Source organism: Morchella sextelata (assembly GCF_020137385.1).
Source record: "Morchella sextelata strain SCLS chromosome Unknown scls_21, whole genome shotgun sequence".
NCBI lineage: Eukaryota > Fungi > Ascomycota > Pezizomycetes > Pezizales > Morchellaceae > Morchella > Morchella sextelata.
In genome coordinates this window covers 1,388,404-1,410,952 of record NW_025408636.1, presented here as the reverse complement: position 1 = coordinate 1,410,952, position 22,549 = coordinate 1,388,404, and the positions used below count along the sequence as shown (strand labels likewise).

General features: G+C 47.4%; 5 protein-coding genes across 5 annotated transcripts; 1 reads left to right on the top strand and 4 right to left on the bottom strand.

Moving 5' to 3' along the window:
* Positions 1-1,154: 1,154 nt before the first annotated feature.
* H6S33_006920 (uncharacterized protein) lies at positions 1,155-2,830 on the bottom strand (the record flags this gene model as incomplete). The annotated part of the gene is made up of 2 exons (XM_044838284.1): positions 1,155-2,149; positions 2,209-2,830. The coding sequence occupies 2 exons, from the start codon at positions 2,828-2,830 to the stop codon at positions 1,155-1,157; spliced, it is 1,617 nt and encodes a 538-aa protein (XP_044689738.1).
* A 479-nt stretch (positions 2,831-3,309) lies between these two features.
* H6S33_006919 (uncharacterized protein) lies at positions 3,310-3,760 on the bottom strand (the record flags this gene model as incomplete). Its single annotated transcript, XM_044838283.1, has 2 exons — positions 3,310-3,609; positions 3,680-3,760. 2 exons carry the CDS (start codon positions 3,758-3,760, stop codon positions 3,310-3,312), a joined length of 381 nt encoding a protein of 126 aa, XP_044689737.1.
* Positions 3,761-7,553: 3,793 nt separating this feature from the next.
* On the bottom strand, positions 7,554-8,331 carry H6S33_006918 (uncharacterized protein; the record flags this gene model as incomplete). Its single annotated transcript, XM_044838282.1, has 3 exons — positions 7,554-7,568; positions 7,622-8,211; positions 8,268-8,331. The coding sequence occupies 3 exons, from the start codon at positions 8,329-8,331 to the stop codon at positions 7,554-7,556; spliced, it is 669 nt and encodes a 222-aa protein (XP_044689736.1).
* A 2,982-nt stretch (positions 8,332-11,313) lies between these two features.
* On the top strand, positions 11,314-15,627 carry H6S33_006917 (uncharacterized protein; the record flags this gene model as incomplete). The annotated part of the gene is made up of 1 exon (XM_044838281.1): positions 11,314-15,627. The coding sequence occupies one exon, from the start codon at positions 11,314-11,316 to the stop codon at positions 15,625-15,627; it is 4,314 nt and encodes a 1,437-aa protein (XP_044689735.1).
* A 2,097-nt stretch (positions 15,628-17,724) lies between these two features.
* On the bottom strand, positions 17,725-21,552 carry H6S33_006916 (uncharacterized protein; the record flags this gene model as incomplete). The annotated part of the gene is made up of 17 exons (XM_044838280.1): positions 17,725-17,894; positions 17,993-18,061; positions 18,135-18,396; positions 18,889-18,902; positions 18,983-18,996; positions 19,072-19,178; positions 19,236-19,319; positions 19,376-19,583; positions 19,634-19,743; positions 19,981-20,049; positions 20,224-20,228; positions 20,283-20,363; positions 20,901-20,939; positions 21,008-21,048; positions 21,120-21,162; positions 21,217-21,234; positions 21,528-21,552. 17 exons carry the CDS (start codon positions 21,550-21,552, stop codon positions 17,725-17,727), a joined length of 1,359 nt encoding a protein of 452 aa, XP_044689734.1.
* Positions 21,553-22,549: the final 997 nt, after the last annotated feature.

Sequence of the window (22,549 nt, the reverse complement as noted above, 5' to 3'; positions counted from 1 at the left end):
AACGCTACGAGTGAAGCTATCTAGTACGATCTGCCATTTATTTGATAAGCAGGTGGTGTGAGAGTATGACTGAAACCAGCGTTCAATCCATCATGTTTACTGAATGTGGTTAACAGCTGCCTTTTCAATTCGGCCTGACGGTTTTAGGGATAACTGATATAAAGGGGGCGGTTTTATTGGTCCAAGTTTCAACGAGCAGTACAAGCCCTACTCACGGAATGTTATCACTGTCTCTGCGATAGTTCGACCCTTCACAAGCCACAACACACAACCAACAACCCCCCCCCCCCCCCCCCCCCAAAAGACTTAGAGGGACCTGTATGAGTGACGCCCCATAACTCCATCCCTGCCACTCACATCAACAATAACCCCCCCCCCCCCCCCCCCGGGGGCGATCCCGCGCAAAACAAAAGCTGCAAAAACGACCGGAAAATATGCAAACGCCATCCAACGGTCCAATTGGCGGTCCTATCCACCGCGAGCTTAGGTTTATCCTACATTGACTCGAAGATCAGCAATAGCTTGCGTGCTGCCGGCGCTGGTGGTGAGATTCTAGAGCCGACTGCTCGTGGAGTATGGATGTGTTTGAAGAGTAGTTATAGATATGGATAAGGAGCTTCTAGGCCAGTACTATGATATGAGACAAAGATGTGTAACAGCTATCTCAAGTATAGTAGGGAGGCTGTCGGGAGTGGATTCGAGCATTATTATGGTCTATCGCTGTGTATACACGTATTTACCTACACACACCTCATTTATAGATGACTGATACCCTTCAATAGATACTCTGAGGAAGAAACTCGTATAGATGGTACTGTTGCACTAAGTCACCCCCCCCCCCCCCCCCCCCCAAAAAAAGCGCTAAAGCTGGACGAGTGATAATCCATGCAGGAACACTACATTTCCCCATCACAACCGAGAATATCCTCAGCTCCAAGACAAGGTAAATGCCCGGCATATCGACTCTACATCACAAATCACCGGCCAATATCATAATGGAAGACCCAACACCCGGAATTAAATCTCAACATACAACAAATCGTCGCATAAGCAATAAGCATTAATCTATGTGATTTTACTACAAGATCATCGAGCATATATCTCGCCATCCACAACTGCATGACTGCCGCTCTAAATAATTACAATATTAAAAATTACACATTGATCAGTTTGAAACCCCCCGTCACCTGCTTCTGGAACACCTGTGCCGGATCATACTTGGCAGAAATGGTCTTCATCTCTGCCACATTCGCTGTCCCATATCCCTCCAACACCTTCTGGTCTCTCGCAGCATCGTTGAGGTACAGAAAGTCTTCGCCTAGCCCCATCTCCACCGACTTTGCTTTGACGTCATCCAGGAAGTTCTCCGCAATCTCCAATATCCTTTTATCACTTATCTCCAGGGACCATTGAATGTTGACAATCAACCACGTCTGGGCTGTCTTTGGTACGTTCATCGGCCTCGCGCCATGAGTTGCCATTGCCTCCGACACAGGCTGGTGTGTGAGCACAGCAACAGACGCAAGCGAAGGGAATAAGATTGAGTAAGAAGTGTTGAACTTCGCATATGCATAATTCAGCAGCTCCTCATTCGCGCCAACCGTCAGCGTCCTGAACAGCTGTCTTGCTGGAGGTACGATCCCGGCAGGACCGTACGTATCTTCCGCGAGAGAAAGCAGCGTGCGGTTCATGGCGGTACTGAGGAACGGGTTCAGATCAAAGAATGGCTGGAGGGATGCGGGAATGCCATTGGTGGGGTCCTGGTGGAACACCGTGATGCGGAGGATATCTGTAAGCTCAGTAAGAGATGTTGCGGGGGCACGGATCCAGTTGCCGATGAGTGCGGCCTTGGGGTCGGCGACTTGTCCGGTCTCCTGGAAGTTGGTGAGGGCCTTGATGACAGCCTCGGACTGGAGAGGTGAGAAGTAAATGTTTCCACCCCAGATGATGCCATCCTTCTTGGGGATGGCGTTCAGGTCAAAGCGAGTTACGAGGCCGAAGTTGTTGCTACCACCTTTGAGGGCCCACCACAGATCGGAGTTGGTATGGGCGTTGGCGTTGGTGATGGTGCCGTTACCGAGGACGACTTCATAGTTGAGAACATTGTCACAGGCGAAACCGTGGGTGCCCGAAAAGAAGGAGAGACCGCCTGCGGGGTGCTGTCAGTATCCAATTACTCGATATAAGGCAGCGGTGATGAATGCGCACCTCCGGTAGTAAGACCGCCTGCGCCAACCGGCGGAACACGCCCGCCAACAACCAAGTAACCTTTTGGAGCAAGCTTGTCATACACATCTCCCCACCTGTTTCCGGGCCCGATGCTCGCAATGCTTAGGCTTTCATCCATCTGTACCATGTTTAGGTTCTCGAGCGAAAACAGGATGCCATCGTCAATGCTCGCCATCTCCGGATCCGGCGTGTGTCCACCACTGCGGATCGCGAACTTGTTTCCAAGGAAGTTGACCACCTTCATGCCCACAGAGGTCATTTCTGTGGTGCTCGGCGAGAACACGCATGACGACTTGAGCCATGCCCTCACCGACCAGTTGATGGATATCTTTGATGTGTATGTTACCGCCTCGCTGGGGATGGCGGTGGCATCGGGGAAGATGATATCGAGGAAACGGCAGGCGAGCTGATCCTTTACGCTGGAGTTGGCGAGGTTGATTGATATCAATGACTTGTCGTCCAGGCTCTTGATCTGGGCGTCGGACATACCAAGCTCCTTTGCGAAGGCCTCAATGTCGCGCTTTGAGGGGCTTTTGCCCGCCTCGACAAGGGCGAGGGCGGAGAGGACGGCAGCGGCAATGGTCGAGGTCTTGATCTTCATGATTGCGTGTGGTGTGAGCACTGTCAAATCAAAAACGGAGAGACAGAGGGAGGAGGAGGGAGAGATCGATTTATAAGTTCTCACCATGTACCTCTCACGCCATGCCCCCCCCGGCCCCCTCCAAGCCGGAAGTTCCCTCTTCCTCTGTTCTTCCTCCTCCGGTGAGAATAAGCTAGCCCTCCTCGTAGCATATGGCTGGTTGTGATCACGTTAGGCGCAGTTTTCTTTCTTTCCTTTTTTTTTTTTTTTCATTCATCCGCCCAGCCATGTTGGTTGTTTCCCCGAAGTCCGAGAGTGTAGAAGCCATGCAGCACGGACCAAGAGAAGAAGGGAGCACAGGCCAGGGATGGTTAAGCGTGAGGCTGATTGCCCACCGATTGGAGGAGGATGCGAGCGTTTGTTGGTTAAGTAAGGTGTTCAAGGGATGCTTACCCCTTTTCACCCACCATGTACCTACATGTACATGTATAGTACTCTACCTACTTGATTAGCGTGGGGTGTCGTATTCGCTTGAACCCTAGCTCTGGGTGCATATCGCTGGGATATTGGGTTGAGGGAGAAGCCTCGAGGCCTTGAGGAGACGATGGTTGCTGGGCCGCATAGCCACATGCACATCCAAACCACGGTATGTCGTAGGGGGGTAGACGAACTGCAGACACGCGATTCTGTAGGTACAGCACAGATTGGAAATTAACGGCTACCCGGGCTTGTAGCGGGGACAGCTTGGTAGGAGGCCACACGACCAAGCGCTGGGTTGATAATGGTGAATTAGTCGGACTCTAGTTCGATGTTTAAGTTCATTAACTCGTGCTCATGATTCCACACACTGATGAAGGGGGAGGCACATACGCATACAGGCGGGCAGGTGATGGGAGAAAACTCAGAGACGCGTATTCGGCCACCAGGCGATAACCTGCGATTCAACATCATCAAAGGGGCAGTCTCGATCTCTTTCAACTCTAGCTCTTACGGTAGCTGTTGGTGCTGCGCTGGTTGTCTCCCCTTGCTCTACTGATGTGGTGGGACTACACAATTAATAGCAGCTCAAGGCGTGTGATTGGTGCATTTGGGTGCGCTTGTAGCACGCGTCCGAATTCGGATTGGATTGTTTAGAGCAGTGGTGCTGGTATATCATATTTGGTGATATTATATATATATATTTGATCTACAAACACACTATACTCCAGAATTGAGACGAAAACAATTTAATCTCTATTGACGCCGGGGCTTTGACTGATTTTTAGGTTAACCGAAGCCAGTAATTTCGACCCCACGCCTCTAATGAATGGATTTGTCAAGGCAATAATCCGATAGCTATAGTCGCGCGTAAGCTGACAATCAACACCATTAGAAATTACCGCATTGTTCCTCTACACTTCTTCCTTAATGTACCTGCGCCATGTATATGTACTTTATTTCTTTAGTAGCACGGGAAGGTATATGTAGGTACTCTAAATTTACGCACGCTTACGGTTATTAAGGTTACATATTCATACGTGTATGTAGAATATGTACATGTGTACATGTACCTTACTGTGCATGGCGAATACGACTCGCTCGCTCCCAGTCGACTCGGGGGCTCCGGCATAGTACAAATACACATACGCTACTCGGAGTCTACGTATACATGGACCATCACTGGTATCAAGGCCCAGGCCCAGGCCCCCCAGGCACACACAGCCCGCCCATCCAATGCGCAACTCCGAGTCGGATGTGTACTTATGAAGCATGGGCCCTCCAGCTCCCGGTTTAAGTTTCCGAGCCCTCCCAGTCGATTCCTCTTTGTGTCACAATACAAGCTTTAGATTGAGTTCCAGGTTGTCCCTAGCTGTGACGGCGGGAATGTCACATCAGTCAGATTGCAACATGTACGACGTAACGAACAAATCAGCCAACCCGTCAATCGTGGGGATGTCAGACGATGATCGGGATGCAACCCTAACGTCGTCGCTTCCCCGCAAGAATGTTACCAGCTTGCTGTTGACTGCTTAAACCGGAGACAATTGCTAAGGTGGGGTTGAAAAGAGAGACAGTAGTCCGGTTGGATGGCTGACGTGGGGACGTGCTGGTTGCTTGCTAATGTCTTGCATCTGAAAGCACTGTGTCAGTTATATACATAACGGTACGCGTATTCTTCACCTTGAGAATCAGCATTGTCAGATTTTGCCATCATGGACACTTTTATGGCTGTGTTTAACGGTTTTAACTCTAGAACAGCGTGGTTTACGAGGACACGCAAGACCAGATGATCTCAAGGTGTCCTCAAATTGCTCATCTTTGCTAACCATCTTGCTTCTTAGGTTCATTAGTAGTTTGAACTCGATGTGCCTCGTTAACCATTGCCCTTGCCTTGGGTCGAGGCAAAATCAAGAGCTCGACATCAAGGTGCTCACTATTCCTCAAGGCCATATACTCGAGATAAGGACGTAAGGGCACCTGTCCTCGTGCACCATACTACCGCAGTCTAGAAAGTCGCCGTAATGGTGTGCTGTGATATCGAATGATATGAGACGCCGTCCGCTGCCACAGTAGGAGATCACCCAACGATCAGGTGTTACCCAAAACCACTAGGCTCCCCCCGTTATATGCGTTCTAGAGCGTGTGCAGAGACATATCATTTGATATTCTGCACCCCAGTCACGGTATCGCTACAATCTGCCATGTTATGGCCGCCTTTGGCAGGTATACCGATACCGAGACACAACCTTAACTCCCACAGCTACATTGAATTTTTGAACGACGCTTGCGCAGGTGGTAAGAGTGAGATTCCAGTAGCCAGACTCAGAATCAGAATCTTAGTGTGGTCTCGAGCAAAAGCTACCTACCTCCGAGTAAAGGATAACACGCTCCGGTGACGGTAGAGAGGAGCAATCCGGGCTATCAGAAATCACATGTCCCTTGTAACATCCTATCTATGGCTCTCATTGAAACCAGCTGTCGCTTACCCATGACCATTTATTCATAATAACTTACAGAAAGCTATCCTATAGTTCTGATCATTGACCACCGCCTCGGGTCATTTAGCGGGTCTATTTCAAAGGCTCAAGCCCCATAAGCCTACACTCTATGCTTACGGTCCATATCAAACTAGAAGAAATAGTTTACATAGGAAGGTACAAGACGTTCTATTCCCCAGCGGCTCGTCTTTTATTTTCTTGGTTTTCGGCTCCCTTCCCTTGTGAGACTATTTCCATGCATGTCCACATGATGCTCGTTAGATTCCATCTCATCTATTACGAGGTCTAGGTCTGGAGAAGGTCTAGCTCGCGGTCCTTCTCGCCACAGCTAGAAGTGTTCCCACAGTCGCCCAAGCATGGCAACCCCCGTGTGCAGGATGATGAACAAGACCCTTGTGGAAACCTAGGGTGTTGGGTAAAAGAAAGCCAAATACTTATTAAGCCGACTCTAAAAGGGTGGTATTTTGCTGAATATCTAGGGGTGACCACTTCACGGAAATAAATTTTAGATCATAAGAGATCACTCGCGCCAGTAATGCCCCTCAATCATTTCCTCGTATCATAACAGCGTATGTGGTTAAGAGATCTCTGCGTCTAAAAGGCGAAGTCTGTTCATCTTCATAGAGTTGGCGTTTGTGAATATTACACGGTTGGGTTAATTCTCAAGTCCGATGCACACTCTGGTCACTATCAGCAATCAAACTCCAGGGGTTGTTTTTTGGAGAGTGTTCTCACTTTGCGAGGACCCCGGGGCGCATATGCATCCTTATCTGGGATTGGTAATTCTGTGTATGCCTCTATCGGATTCCCTCCAGAAACGAGACTGTTCTCACTTGTATCTTGCCATATTTGTGGCTGCCGAGCGATTCTCTATGATTGATGTACCGAGCTCTTTGACTAGATTCCTCCAATCAAAAGCCTTTGAATTTCTAACTTGTCGCCCCATTGCTATGTGATTAAAATTATTTCTCGTAGTTCCGCTCTTCGGTGGTTCCGGCCCGGCTTTGGTATATCAGTGTAGTCCGCATGATCAGCAAATATAGCGATGGGGTTCATCTCTGACCTTAATGAGGGCTTAGCATCTCAAGCTCTTGGAGATCCTTCGACATTCATACTAGTTACACGTAGCCAGCCTCTCCTAGTCTGGGTTAGGAGCCCGAGGGGATTCTTCCCTTTCTCATGTAGACAGACGGGGCATCATTACCGTCAATAGAGCTGGGTGCGGGGGCGTGTGGGTGCTGGGTCGCGGAGAGAATATTATAGCTTGATGAAGGGGTGAATGAGTTGAAGAGATGGATGAGTTAAAGAGATGGATGAGTGTGGATGGAGTGGGGTTATACGTCCGGCTCAACGATGGTAGGTCTCCATCACCGAGCTAGTAAGCGGCCTGTACATTTTGACTACACATCGCCCACAGAGCGCTGTATACGGGCTGCCGTTTGGGATGGGAACGAGACCGCATATCACCTACATATAACTCTCCTCTAAAACAGGAATCCATCGACAGGACATGAGGGGCAAACTGGCGTCCTTACTGATCAAGAGGAGATGATCGTAGAGTAACTTCAAGACTCGGGTGATACAATTCGATCGCATCTAACTATATACTAGGTTTGCATGATCGAGAGGATGATTGCCATAGAGAATTACGAGCTATCGATATATCCTTCGTTTTCCTTTAGCATACATTCGCACCCACCTCTCCGCTCCACCTTCCACCTTCCACCTCAACCCCCACCTCAACCTCAGCCCGAGTATCGAGAGACCTAACCAGACCAAACCTGCATACCACAATTAGCAACCATCGACCCACATACACTAACAGGAGACTCACAGCAGGGCCCGGCATAGCATAACTCGTCATCGGCGGATAATAGATGTTCAACGCAATCCCCGGATCCGTCGCCGAATACCCACTCGGGAACGAGATCCCGCTCGGCACCGCCGACCCCCCACCCGTCACCTTGAGCTGCGCACACGAGATATAGAACTGCGCCGGCATACTGTGCAACGCAATCTGCTCAATCCTGACCAAGTACTCACCTGCTGCCAGCGAGCTTGGCAGCTTGAACGTGAACGTGTCCGACACCGTGCCCCAGTCGACGTTTCCGCCGCTAAATGTAGGTGCAATCTGGTAGATCTTGGCCCATGACCCGGAGCCGTCGTAGGCGGCGGCGGTGCTGGGCGCTTTGGAGATGTACACGAGGACGGGGCCGGCGTGGTAGATGGGTTGGTCCATCTTGAAGCCGATGGTGGAGCCCGCGGCCACGGTGTAGGTGCTGGTGGAGGCGCCGCTGTCGGCGCCGGTATTACAGCGGAGGTCGGTAGAGCCTGTGAAGACGGGGGAGTTGTAGTTGGTGTTTTGGCGGACGTATTGGTAGGCGGTGGTTGTGGTGCCGTCGGCGATGAGGCTGGTGAAGCGGTCTGTAATATACATCGTAAGTTAATGAGTCTGTACTGGGAATATGGGATGGACTAACAGTGCGCCTGGGCAGAGCCAATCAGGGCGGTGGCGATAGCCAGGACGGAGGTAGAGAACTTCATGACCGAAAGGATTGACAGAGAACTAGTTTGTTGGATGAGGAGAAAGCAGATGTTCAGCAAAACAGCGCGATTTATATACACTTATTCGGACCGCCCAGCTTCAGGTACTCTCGTTGAAACAAACCGAAGCGCCTGGGAAGCTATTCCGATATTTCCTTCAAATAGATTAAGTGGATGGAACTTTCCACGCTGTCGTCAGTACTTTTGCACCTGGAGTTTACATGCGGAGGTCCGATCCTTCCGGCATCAGGGAATATATATTACTCCCCGCCGCCCTTCCCGGGCAAAGGGAGGTAAAATGAAGTATATAAGCTTATAGTTAAGGTCTGCTATCGATATACGTGCAGGGTTGTGTCGGAGAATATATGAATCCTTCACGGGGGAGGACTGGTGGTTGGTACCAAGCGTTCGGGGATCCGCTTAATTGGAGCAGGGAGTCGCACCCGCATCCCCGGCAGATCTTGTCGCGTGGGGCGACTCGTTCAGGCAGGTACGCAGGTAACCTTAAGTTCTCGGGGAATTCAACGAGCCAATCCCATCGTGTTCCGAGTTATCGGGCCGAGATCCGATCTTAGTGTTGGAACCTGAAAGGCTATTGCTCCGATCTTAAAGAACATAGGTTTATGAAATGAGACGGCTACCAAGGCCCATCTACAGCTATGGAATTTCCGGCAAGACGACAATTTTATGTAATTATAAAACTCGCTGGGACGTGACGGTTGTCGGGCTCTAAAATGATTTGCTGGCCTGAGAAGGATACTCTTTCGGGTACGAGACCCTTTAGCTAGGTGACTGTATATGTCTAGATCCTGAAATCAGGTTTGCGTCCAATATATATGACTGTCATCTGTCCAATATAGGCTCGACTACAGGGGCCATGGAAAACACGGATCTGTAGCAAGGTATCTTGTCGCGGCACCGTGCACCACGAGTAAGAGGAGTATATACCCGGATAACCGCAAGCCAAATCTATGGGAAGCCTGGAGCTACTTACTTTACCCGTTTCTCCATATCTAGTTGATCTTCAGAGCAAAGAAACAATATCTATTCCACCTACATGAATCCATGATAACCGCGCCTCAGGGTGCGGGTGTACATACGCAAGACTGAAAGACATGGTTGAGAAGTGTATAGCACCTACGTATAAGGGTTCTAGCGTCGCTACTCATATATGGGCGGTGCTGAACGATCGTGTCGAGTGATCCTTTATGATGTATTATCACTCGTTCTCGGCCAATTTTGAGATCTTGCATCAAGACGGAATGTAGTTCCGGAAACCGCGAAGAAGAGCAATATGTTACCTTGAGTTTTTTTTAACCCTCTGTAGGCTTTCGAACGGGTATGTCGGCGATCGTCTCTATCATATTCAATGGGCATGGGTGTCTCTTTCATGCCTGGTGGGATATACCCCGCCCCTGCGGCTATGACATAGCCCGTAAGGTCTCGTACATAGGAGATTTCAAAATCATATATTTTATTTTTTAGAATTCAAATTCTCATCTCTGTATATCTGAGTACTCACCCACAGAGGTTTTGATAGGCCTGCGGTTATATTACGGGCTAGCTAGGGTCTCGGTCTGTTGGGCCGGGCTTGGGCGTGGGTATCCAAAGCCGGGTCGGGCTTGGTCCTGATACAAGTGAGGCCCGGGCTTCATGCAAAGCTCACAGGGCGCAAAATAGGTGTGCATCTCAACACATCTATCTCTGATTTGACTCCCTGAAAAAAAAAAAAAAAAAGGCCTTGGAATAATGGTACATTTTAGCACCGATTTGTAGCAAACCATTTCTTCTTTGGTCCATATAAATTAAACAAACTCCCGGGCTTAAGCCTACATATAATTATAGGACAGGTCTATCCTAGCCGGTTCCATTTCGTGGGCTTGGGCCAGTCCAGGTCGGTTTCGGGCTCGGGCCGGCCTATAGAAACCTCTGCCCACCTATGCGGGTCTCCAGGTGTCCTACCAAGCCCAATCCCAGCCCGCAGAGCTTAATCCCGGGACCCATCATATTATTCCAGGCTCCTTCTACTTACTTCGACCGATCGGACTGTTCTTAGTATCGTGGCTTTAAAGTACACAACATATATTTGGCCACAGTAATAGTTATAACAAGAGATAGGTGTCATATATAATGATTTAGTTATATATAGCTTTCAGACCCAGCGAGGAAATTTTTGGATAATTCCTTTTCTCTTACCATTACACACACACTAGCAGACGCTTACTTACTAACAATCACCCGTTATCCCTTCATTGTTGAATACTCATACTACCAGGAGCTCTAGCCAGAGGTATGTATGATTCGATGTCAATCCACGAAACATGAATTTTTATAAAGTAGACCGACCATTCTCTAACCGTTAGTCTGAATACCTTAGAATATTTGAACCTTGCCTTTACCTTCCTAGACCTACCATCTACTGGCCATCCACGGACTCATCCCTCCCGCGAGCTGATGAAATAGGCATCTCATCAAATTCGAGCTACGCTGAGATAATATAGCAACCGAGGTTTGTGAAGTATACCATGCAGAACGGGTTCATACGAAGGTTCTACAGTCGTTCACCGTCTCTTGACGAATACCACCACTTGACAAACAGGGATTCCAATCATGGAAATGTAAAAATATGGCATTGCGACATCGGTTATGTATGGTAATTACTCATGTATAAGGGATGACTCATAGTTGGAATAAGGAGGCTTAGCGCTAGGATTATGTAATCAGGGGATCACGTGGTACTAAGAACTATCTGTATATAAGGAGCAACAAACTCCCAATAACTGTCGCTGGAACTCAGCGGCGCAATAGTATCTTCTTTGCACTATAAACATATTCCTCACAAAGGTCACGTGTTCAAACCCTCCTCAAGTCGTCTATTCTCCCACACTCCAATCCACAGGTTATGAGCCCGGGTTCTGCCAAATAGAATCCGCACTACACCATCGCCACCTCGCTTAACTCAACAACACTTCATACAACATCATGCCTTCAGAAGGAGAATCGTCATCCAAGGCTGCTGAGATTAAACCCTCAGAGACAACAGCCACCAGTAACATTCGTCTCAAGTTTGATGGACTCCCTAAGCTACAAGGGCAATCCAACTACCAAACTTGGGCGAGTGCCTGGAGGATAACGTTCGACGCTGTAGACTGGTGGGAAGCGTTGAGCATCGAGAACCCTGACGAGAATGACACCGAACTCAGCAAAACCGAGATAAAGAAAGCCCGTAAACAAATGCACAGCCTTCTCATCTCTGCTGTATGCGAAGAAATACAACCAACAGTCGTCTCCGCCGAAAATGCATTCTACGCATGGAAGGCGCTCAAAGACCTCTACGATCGTGTCTCACCCAACACCACGATCACCCTCCTCAGCCGCGTCCTAGACACGAAGATGCAAGAAGGCGGATCACTGACCGAGCATCTCGCAACCTTCGATGCGAACTGGAATACTCTCAAGTCCAGATGCCAAAGCGCAGACCACAAACTCGCTCAGGCCCTCCTACCCCTCACCAAATCCAATGAAGCCATGGCGGCATTCCTCCTAAGCTCGCTACCCAAATCGATGAGCAACGTTGTCGACAACATCCAGACCAAACAGGATGTTACTTACGAAGACGTTCGCCAACGACTACAGAACCTGGATGAGGTAGCCCCTCAAACAGGAAACAAAGTACTCCATACCAGGAGTACCACAAGCGACAAGGAATGCACCTGGTGCAAGAAAAGGGGACAGCCCTACAAAGGCCACGAGTACACGGAGTGCAGAAAGCTCAAAGAACAGAACAAGAACAGGAAGGGAAGGAGAAAGGACAACTCGGCATCGGTTGTAGTAAATGACTCTACAACCACTATCTGTATGGTACGCCACGACAACTCCCAACCCCTTACTTGGATCCTTGATTCTGGAGCAACCTCTCACGTCACACCCTTCCAAGACCAACTCATCGACATCCGACCTCACACCGGCAACGTCCGAACAGCTGATGGAACCAACCACGCTGTCACCGGAATGGGAAGCGCTAGTTTCAGCTGCCACCTTCCCGATGGAAGTAGATCCTCCATTCTCCTCACCGATGTGCTGTTGGTCCCAACCTTGGGAAATGTGGGATTGGTCTCCGAAACCGTGCTCGACAAAAAGGGATTTAGAACGGAGTCAGGAGGAGGAAGCAAGTTGGTTACAAAAGAAAAGAAAGGAATAATTTGGGCAAAATTGGAAAAGGGACTTTGGAATGTACAAGTAGTTAGCAATACAGTTCGTTTGACCACTTACGATGAATGGCATCAAGCGTTAGGCCACCCTGCAACACTAGAAAACTTGTATCACGACATTCAAAGGCTGCCTCCCAAACCAGAAAGTTTCCACTGCAGTCAATGTGCACTATCAAAAAGCGTACATAAGAAACCTGCACCAATTAGTACTAGATCCAAACGACCATTCGAACTAATCCACTCAGATTTATCTGGAAAGTTCAGTATACAGTCACAAGGAAAAGCTCAGTACTATATGTCCTTCATCGATGATTACACCCGCTTCGCATGGATATATCTCCTGAAACAAAAAGAAGACGCAAAGAAGGCCATCAAGGACTATGTTACAAGGATCGAGAAACAGTATAGCACAACAATACTGAGATTCAGAACGGATGGTGGTGGTGAATACATCAACAAGGACATAACGAACTACTTCGATTCACAAGGAATAGTTCATGAACAGACCCCCCCATACACTCCTGAATCTAATGGAGTTGCAGAACGATTCAACAGGACGGTAACCACAATGGTCAGGTGCATGATCATGGACCATCCTAAGTCGTTATGGGGAGAAGCATACGCAACAGCTGTCTACCTCAAAAACAGGCTACCACACAGTACGCTTAAGGGAAAGACCCCCTTTGAAGCCCTGAAAGGAACCAAGCCAAGTATACAACACCTTCAACCATTCGGTAAAAAATGCTATGTCCACATCCCAGAAAACTCTAGGCCAGCAGGAAGCAAACTAGCACCCCGAGCGTATGAAGGAATCATAGTTGGATACTCAGACAGTAGTAAAATATACCGTATCTGGATAGGAACACAACATAGGGTAATTGAAAGTCGGGACGTCACATTCCCCCCTCCTGAATCAGGGGAAGTCTCAGTGGAACTCGACTTCATCCCCAACCTGAAACCAGAAACGGCAAATGCACCATCAGACGACGGATACGAATCAGAAGACAGGTCTGATCCAGAACCCGAGTCAAATGCAATCGAAGAGAACCGTACAGAAATGCCAGGATTGTTCCCGGAATCACCGGAACAGGTTAGACAACCACCACCGGCTACACCACACAAGGGAAAAGAACCTGCCATACCTATGGGACAACCGCGAGACCCAAGAGATAACTGGGAGACAATTCCAGCACCAATCGTACCATTTAAAGGCTTCAAAGGAAAACCACTTGCGTCAACAACACCCAAAGGTACACCACCACAACCTCCAAAACAATCAGATCCACCACCAGCTCCAAGACGATCGAATCGCGTTCGTAAGAAAATGGATTATGAACTTGATAAGGAAATAAGAAGGAAGGAATACAACAACAAGGTAATACAACTACAGGAGCAACAAAAAGGGTACATTGAATCAATACGAGAGGACGGTCCAATAGATGAAGACGAATGTCAAGCAATGATTAAAGAATTCAAAGCCGACATTATAAAAGCGAGAAAGGATTTGGACCTAGAATACCAAGATGTATCCAATGAACCTGCGATCTACCGTGTACACCTTGTAACCGAACCGTCAACCTATCATCAAGCCATGAACAGCGACGATCAACATCTATGGAAAAAGGCGATACAGACTGAGAAAGACGCCCTTGACAAAGCCCATACCTGGGACATTGTCAACCGACCAACCAACCGAGCAGTGGTCAAAGGAAAGTGGGTATTCAAAGTGAAACACAACGCGGACGGAACAATCGAACGGTACAAAGCAAGGTACGTTGCTAAAGGCTTCACCCAAGTACAGTACCAAGACTACGATGAGACCTTCGCCCCCGTTGCACGATATGATTCTCTACGACTCCTACTGGCACTAGCTGCACACAACGGTTGGATACCACAACAAATGGACGTCAAGTCAGCCTTCCTGTATGGTGTACTGAAGGAGGAAATCTATATGGAACTGCCTGAAGGCTACAGGCAGGACAACAAGGTTTGTAAACTTCGAAAATGCATATACGGACTAAAGCAATCACCCCGTGAATGGTATGCTTGCCTAGCAGACTCCCTTCAACGGAAAGGATTCGTCCCAGCCAAATTCGACCCATGTGTCTTCATACATAAGAACCACCATCTATACATATCGGTGTATGTAGATGACATCATGATATTCGGACCCGACTCCCCATTCAGAAAAGAAATCAGACAACTCCTCAAGGCAGATTTCGAATGTACGGATCTCGGTAACTCGAAGTTCATACTGGGAATAGAAATAACGGTAACCAACAACGGTATCACGCTATCACAACGCGCATACATCAACAAGATCCTGGATAAATTTGGAATGAGTAACTGCAAACCAGTTGGCACACCACTCGAACCGAACCTCAACCTTCACAAAGGCGAACCGGAAGACCAAATCGAGAAGCCAACTGAGTACCAATCCATAATAGGATCACTGATGTACGCGAGTATAGCTACCCGACCTGATATCACCCATGCCGTTACCGCTCTATCTCAGTACTCCTCATGCCCAACCGAGGATCACCTACGAGCAGCCAAGCGAACTCTCCGATACCTCAACGGAACCAAAGACTGGAACCTGTTCTACCCGAAGGGGAATACCAGAACACTCGACGGATTCTCAGACAGTTCCTACGCTTCAGATCTAGATGACAGAAAATCGTTCTCAGGATACGTGTTCAGACTAGGGAAGTCAGCCATCAGCTGGAGAAGCCGGAAGCAGAAATCAGTCGCAGTCTCAACCACAGAAGCCGAATACATGGCCCTGTCCCTCGCAGCTCGACAACTGGTATGGATTCGTAATGCCTTGCACGAACTCCAACAACAATACCAGTACTTCATACACGCCGACAACACAGGTTCTATCGAACTCTGTCGGAACCCACGCATCCACGACCGGTCCAAGCACATCGACGTTCACTACCACTACACACGTGAACAACTCGAAGCCGGAACCTTCGAAATCCTCTATGTCCCTACCGAAGACAATGTCGCGGACATAATGACCAAAGGACTACCAAAACCAGCTCACCAAAAATTGTCAGAATTGATACGATGTGGCAAGTGAGGGGAAGTGTAAAAATATGGCATTGCGACATCGGTTATGTATGGTAATTACTCATGTATAAGGGATGACTCATAGTTGGAATAAGGAGGCTTAGCGCTAGGATTATGTAATCAGGGGATCACGTGGTACTAAGAACTATCTGTATATAAGGAGCAACAAACTCCCAATAACTGTCGCTGGAACTCAGCGGCGCAATAGTATCTTCTTTGCACTATAAACATATTCCTCACAAAGGTCACGTGTTCAAACCCTCCTCAAGTCGTCTATTCTCCCACACTCCAATCCACAGGAAAGAAACAGTCAAGTAACAGCCAAGCTGCAAGATCTCCAGTTCTTGTAATTTCTATTGGCCCAAAGCCCCTGCCCGTTAATTGGCAGTGTTCGTCGAGCGACGGTGAACGAATGTACTTGGTACGCCAAATACAAGTGACACTTACTAATAAGAGAAGAGGCAGACTACCTGATGGGTAGGCGACGGCTTGTTGGATAGATGACGCCGGAATTAAGGCAAAACTAATGGCCCCCCATCGCCGATAGAGAACGAATGCAGGAAGGAAAGAATAGCCCAGATCACGATACAAATATATGGTGAGTAGTACTTCTACCATGAGAGAACCACCTTTCAATTTTTACACACCACTATCCTCTCTGTCGTAGTGGAGTTCCTACATCAACGGTGGAAAACCAAAATATCCCAACATTCACGTACGCTATGCTTACCGCCAATTACTTCAAAGATGAAGAGATTACTACTGAGTGTCTCTGTGCACTCAAATATTTGTGGCAGACCCTTTCTGAACTCTTGGGTAAAAAAAAACCGAAGAAGATTTGGCCTAAAAGAACCATAATATGGTTGCTACGACCCAGGGGATAGTAGGTCCTTCTGGCTTACTACAGTAGTTTTGAAGATCCACCTCAGATCCGCGAAAGTTTATTCTCACCGCAAGTATTGCGTCCCTAATAAGATGTTGTCCTTTCTATTTTATTTCGGAATCTTCAAGGGCGTCGATATACTGCACTGATAATCTAACGTTCCTTGAAACCGGCACATCTAGAGTGAGAACCCATTATACTTGAATATCCACTAGGCTCTGTGAGATATAAAATCACTAGAATGAATATATATGGTTCAACATATTATGGTCATACGACTAAAGATTTAGTATAACCTGCACCACGACCACCATTCCAAGCTTTAGGATAGGGAGACGAATAATCTGAGAGTCTTTCAGCTGATCACTAGGTTTATTACCAAATTAAAAGCGTTATAATATCCCTCTTATTGGTGGGTTATACAGAGTGGGGTAGCACTTCAGGCTAGGATAAACTCTGGCCTTATAACTCGCTGAGGACATACCTATCCGGCCTAAAATATAGTACTATCAAGAAGTTAATCGATATAGTCTTATCTGAACACGATCAGATGTCCAGATTCACATGCTTGGCCTTGGAAAAGCTTTTTGGTGCTGTTCCAAGAGTAGACACTTCGGCGACCCCCGAGACCATCCGTGATCTCGACTGGCACATCTTGCAACCCATGTTCATCTTTATTTGATAAAACCACATATATCCCGCAAGAATGGAAAGTCGCTTCTAAAGCTGAGGCTTGGTGCTCAAGATCGTCAACCTAACTCAGTTATATGCATATATGCCACCTCCAGAAACTCTAACGTACCCTACACTACCAATGCCAGAGCCAGGACGCAATGTGAATTAATCTCCGCTATCCTATCAATACCGAAAAGTACGGGTATACGGCTGCATAGAGAAGCCAATATGTGCCAAAGCTTGTTCACTCGACCCAATCCAGAAAAATGGTTATTCTCGCCTGCCCAGTCCAGCCAATCTCTCCCTACATGCCTAATCTCTAACATGGAAACAAACTGGTGGGGTGCTGACCTACTTACTCAAGCAAGCACCCCACCTTCCGTGATCTCCAGGGCCGACTATCGGTCGCTCTTGGCAACGGGCGAAATAGTAGGAAGCCACTTTCCCAATCGATCCAGAAACAAGTTTGTTACTATTACTTTCGGAATCCCCGACAATCCGCGACTCTTGCTGCTAATAGAGTACTGCAAACAGTGTCTCCAGCGATCATTACATCACCCAGCATAAACAAATCTTGAAACACTTCTGTACTCTCGGTACTATTCCATTGGAGCCAACCCGAGCACCAGTACGGTCATGCTGATTCACCATATCGGGTCGACGTCGGCGACAATATTTAATCCTGGCTGTTTCCAACTTAGTAGGAGGAGTAGTTATAGCTAAGACGGGGAACGCGGGGGATTAGCCGTTTCTTGTAGTAGTAGGTGGTGTCCTCTTTGAGCGACAACGCCCATTGCTTTTGAGAAGTCCTACCTACATCGACGTCCGCATCTCCCACATGATGTGGGTTCCCGCCGCGCTCCGCACATGCAGTAAAGACCATCAGCTGTTAAGATCTTACTCACCTCTGTTCTTTCATTTATCGGTGGTTATCACCTAGAGTACTGGTAGGAACTTACCTCGGCCCCTCAAATGGCCACTTACAATGGCCTCTCCCCTGATCGACCATGTATGGGTACCGCTCGCGTATCTTGCTATCCAGTCGGCTTCCAAGTCTCGGATCTTCTCAATATGTGAGGCGTTTTCAGATCGGGACGTCCTCGGGGTTCCGGCGGCGGACGTCCCCATCATAACACACACAACAGCAGGGAAAGGTCTTCCATAGGGCGGTGTCCAGCAAATAACGGTCTTGCTGCCACGTTTACTAGGGTTGATGCCCAACTTGGGCGCTGGTTAATATGCAACTGCGGGGATGCGGGGGGGTACCGAGTGCCGAGTCTCAATGCGGCTATAACAGCTGTTGCATATAGGGTGCGATTGCTTGTTTTATGAATATATGTTTAGTTGGACCTGGGGCTGCTGCTCAACTTAAAACAACCGTGCAGGTGCGTAAATACGTGCATACAACATATGCAAGTCAAAAAATCAAGATTACAGTTATCACCACTGCTTGGCAAATTGAGATCACTTCACGACCTTTATGTAGCTACATTTAGGTCGTTCCCTTGATATTGCCATGTCACCGCCACGATGATGAGTTCAGAGGTTGATGCATGTAAAGAAAAAGAAGAAACGGATAATATTTGTCATGAAAGGAAAGGTTCTGAAAGGAAAGTTTTGAAAAGCATTTACAAATCAACTAGTCCCGCCAACACCGTGCTCAGCACTTTCCGGACCCCCCCCCTTCTCTTCCCCATATCAACGCCTACTAACCCTGAACGCTTGGGCTAGTCGAGCGTTAGTTGCATCTCTTCCGCACAAGCATAATATATCGCAAGACAATCGTCAGAGCCACTGGGAGCACAACCAGCAGTTCTCCAGCTAGAAAGTAGTAAAAGAAAAAAATTAACCCAAGCTCCGTAACCAGATGGAAAAAAACTTTTAGGAAGTACTTACATGCAGGTCCTACAGTTACTCGCAACTTCTGCCTGCCTGGCAGCAGGAACCCTATAAAAGGCCATCCCCTGGTTGGCATCGTAAGCGATGGTCATGCATTGATCATACTTCTCTGCCTGTTAGCTCTGCCAGACTCAGTTCTCAAAGAATAAAGGTGCACATACAGTAGCGAGATCAGAGCCACGCTTGTAGGCCGGTACAGCAGCACTGGTAGCAGCCAAAGTCATGGTGACGAGGAAGTTCTGGATCTGCATTTTTGTTCGATGATGGAGATGATGAAAAAAAAAAAAACGATGATATTTACTGAAGAATTATGCGTGGAATTGAGGATGATGATGATGCTGAATGAGTGTAGCAGGGAAAAAGAGGAAAGGAAGGAGGCAGGAGAAGAAGACGGAGTATTTAAGGATTCAAATTTAAACCTTGTGGATTTATACTTTAGCAGGAAATCAGGGGCGACGTCAACGCTACTTAAGCTGGTCGTCGAATTTCTCGAGCCCTGCCTGTGCTTTCTATGAATTGGTGTCCCTGAGATAAACAACCCATGTTTCAACGGGGATACGTAATTGTAGAAATCGCCACGGCGTCTACCGATGCATGTCCAATTATTCTTCTATTCACCATGCTTCTTAGAAGGTTATCCCGATCCCGGATCCCGGACAAATCTGGCAGCTGGGCATAACGGGTTAGTGTAAAGGTAAAGACTGATAACTTGGATAAGAAGGCTTTGTAATTGAGGTTTAGGAAGGAAATAACTGTCTAGGTATGCAGTTATGTACATGTAGGCACTGCTGACCTCATATTGAATTTATTACAATATTCCGGCCGATAGCGGCGCTGTGGGTGGGGAGATCACATGACTTCGCTCAAAGTGACAACCTCAATATTAATGTCAGGACGTTCACTTACGCGTCCGCTACGCCGGGTGGATATGGCAGCATGTATCTGTCCAGTTGATTGATGGAGAACTGTGGTGGGCTATGCCATCCGGATATGCAAGGATGTTTGGGACGTGGGGGCCATTGGATTGTTAGAAACAACATGTTAGCATCGACATGTATCCACCCTACTTTAATTTTTGCCGGGACAAATAAGCAATGGATCAGCGGGAGCCCCAGCCGACTGAAATATTCGACATCTTATATGACAAACTCTTACTAACATGCGTATTAGCAGTCTATTCTTCCTTATGCGGGGTAGGTAGTGCTTACACTTGATGTTTTGTGCAACCAAACAACGGTTATGAATCCGAGAGATTGATTGTGGGGACCATCGCAACCACAAGGCGTTGGCTTAACACATAAGGGATTGTCAATAGTTAGCTATAGGGCTATAACTAGTTTCCTTGCTCAGAGGTGCCTTTCTAGAGTTGACATCCTCACTCGGATACAAGCTATTCAGCGATTTTTATGTAGGTGCCTAGGCCTAGATCCATGACTACACAAAGCCACTACACATGTGCCAGATGAAAAGCCTCAAGTCCGGAGTTCGTTAGCGGGAATAATCGATGGCATAGATATAGTGAGGCTCTTTTTGATAATCAATCCGCTACCCTTGAACATACCTTCCCTTTTACCTCAATATCCGATGGCCTATATTAATCTAAAAGCATATCAAAGCAGCACCTGCACTTTATTTTTCGGAAACATTCATGACATCACCGCACGGTCTGCTCTTTCTTCACATTTCTTCACGCTCAAAAGCTGAGGGAGTCTGTTCGTGCCCTTCCCCGGGCCCCGCATTCACTTCCTTTCAGCATGTGTCTCGCGGAGTATCACATCAGGATTCAATATATGCTTCAAAATAAGGGAGCCTTCGGACCGAAGTACCGAGGAACAAAAGGCCGAAAGATGATCTTACGATCTTCACTAATCATGTGCTAACAATGTTAGTTCCGGTAACTATACGACAGGAGTTTATGAGGATTTGGAAATACCGCGCGCGCGCTCAAGCGGCGCTACAATTCTTAAAGCTTGACTATAGTATTCAGTGATTGTTTATTGAACTGTTGGTGCCAGGATATTATCCAAGGGTATTTTCGCATATACCCAGGGGTATATAAACTTGACGATAGATGTGAGGACCCGAGGCCTATGAAGTGAGTATGGGGTGGCATGATCATGAGGGAAGGTTGGAGGTCCGCACTAGTACTCCGTCTTGGCACTATCAACGAGTGATTTATGATGAATTCGGAATTATCCAATCAATAAATCTGGATTAGCATCGTCTGGAGTATTATACCCGTGTCAGTACAGATATATCTCTGAAAGCTCTATGGTACGTGGACTTGGATGCACAAAAAAATGGTTCTCGACGCGGCGCCAATATAGAAAATTCAAAATGCATGTACCTTGAGAGCATACAAGTAGCCTCTGTTAGCTACGGAAGTTGAAGTCCCGGCTCCGTTGCCTAAGTTATCAAATATCGCTGATCGCAGTACTTGTTCACCCGTATACCTACATGTCGTTTAATATTCGACATTGTCACGTAGAGTAGATACCCTGAATCCTGGACACAAAAAATTAGTAATCTGCACACAAACATCAGAAATTATATTAGGACCAACTCAAGCTTCATTATATGCTTCTGATAGCCCGGACGGGCCTGTGGATCCTACAAGGTAGATATCGGGTAGCCGGGAAACGTATGATCCAGGTGTTGCAATTGGTTAACCGACAACCCCAACCCTCAAGTTAATTAAACATTCCGAGAGCAGGGAAAAGCATGTTGTTCCGAGCATAACTCAAAAATTCATATGCTATATAGTGTAGTTGAGTTTGATATAGTACTTAGGGCTGAGCGCATAGGTAGAAATTGATCATCGGTGCCGCCGGCAGAAGTACCAGGGAGTTCCCTGGACTAAAAGCAGGGGAATACCATTGCATTGTGCCATGAAATGCTTGGCAACGATATTTTGGAGGTCATAGGATGCGAATTTTTGAAACGACTAGCTTAGTTTTCTGTCTAGGCTCTTGTGATCGAATCTCGAGTCTAGGAGGACTGTTAGTTGTTTCAGAAAGAACACAGAGGGATTCAAATACGTGGTGCATGGGCAACTTAAATTGAATATTAGATCAAGAAGAAATCTCTTCTGAGTCCCATATCAAACCACCTTTCATGAGACCAAAATTTCTTTCACTACATGTAGTTTACCACCGGACAAATGACGAGCAGCCTTTCATCCTTTCACTTGAGCCCAGATGTATCAAAGAACTCGTTATTATCAGAACCCCGAATAGAATCAAGTTTAGCCTATTATCCACTACGCCAAGTTTGAAAATCGGGATCTAGAGAACACAGAAAGTCCGTCCCGAGATCTAAATGGCGTGTTTCTCGATCACTTTAGGATAAACTATGTTCCACTCCCGTAACCCAGGTCCGTGGCGCTACAGGACGAACGGAGGAGCGAGTGTCATTGAACTGTATGGTCAGAGCAATCTGAATTTAGACAACTCTCGACATTCATACGCGTCAGCTA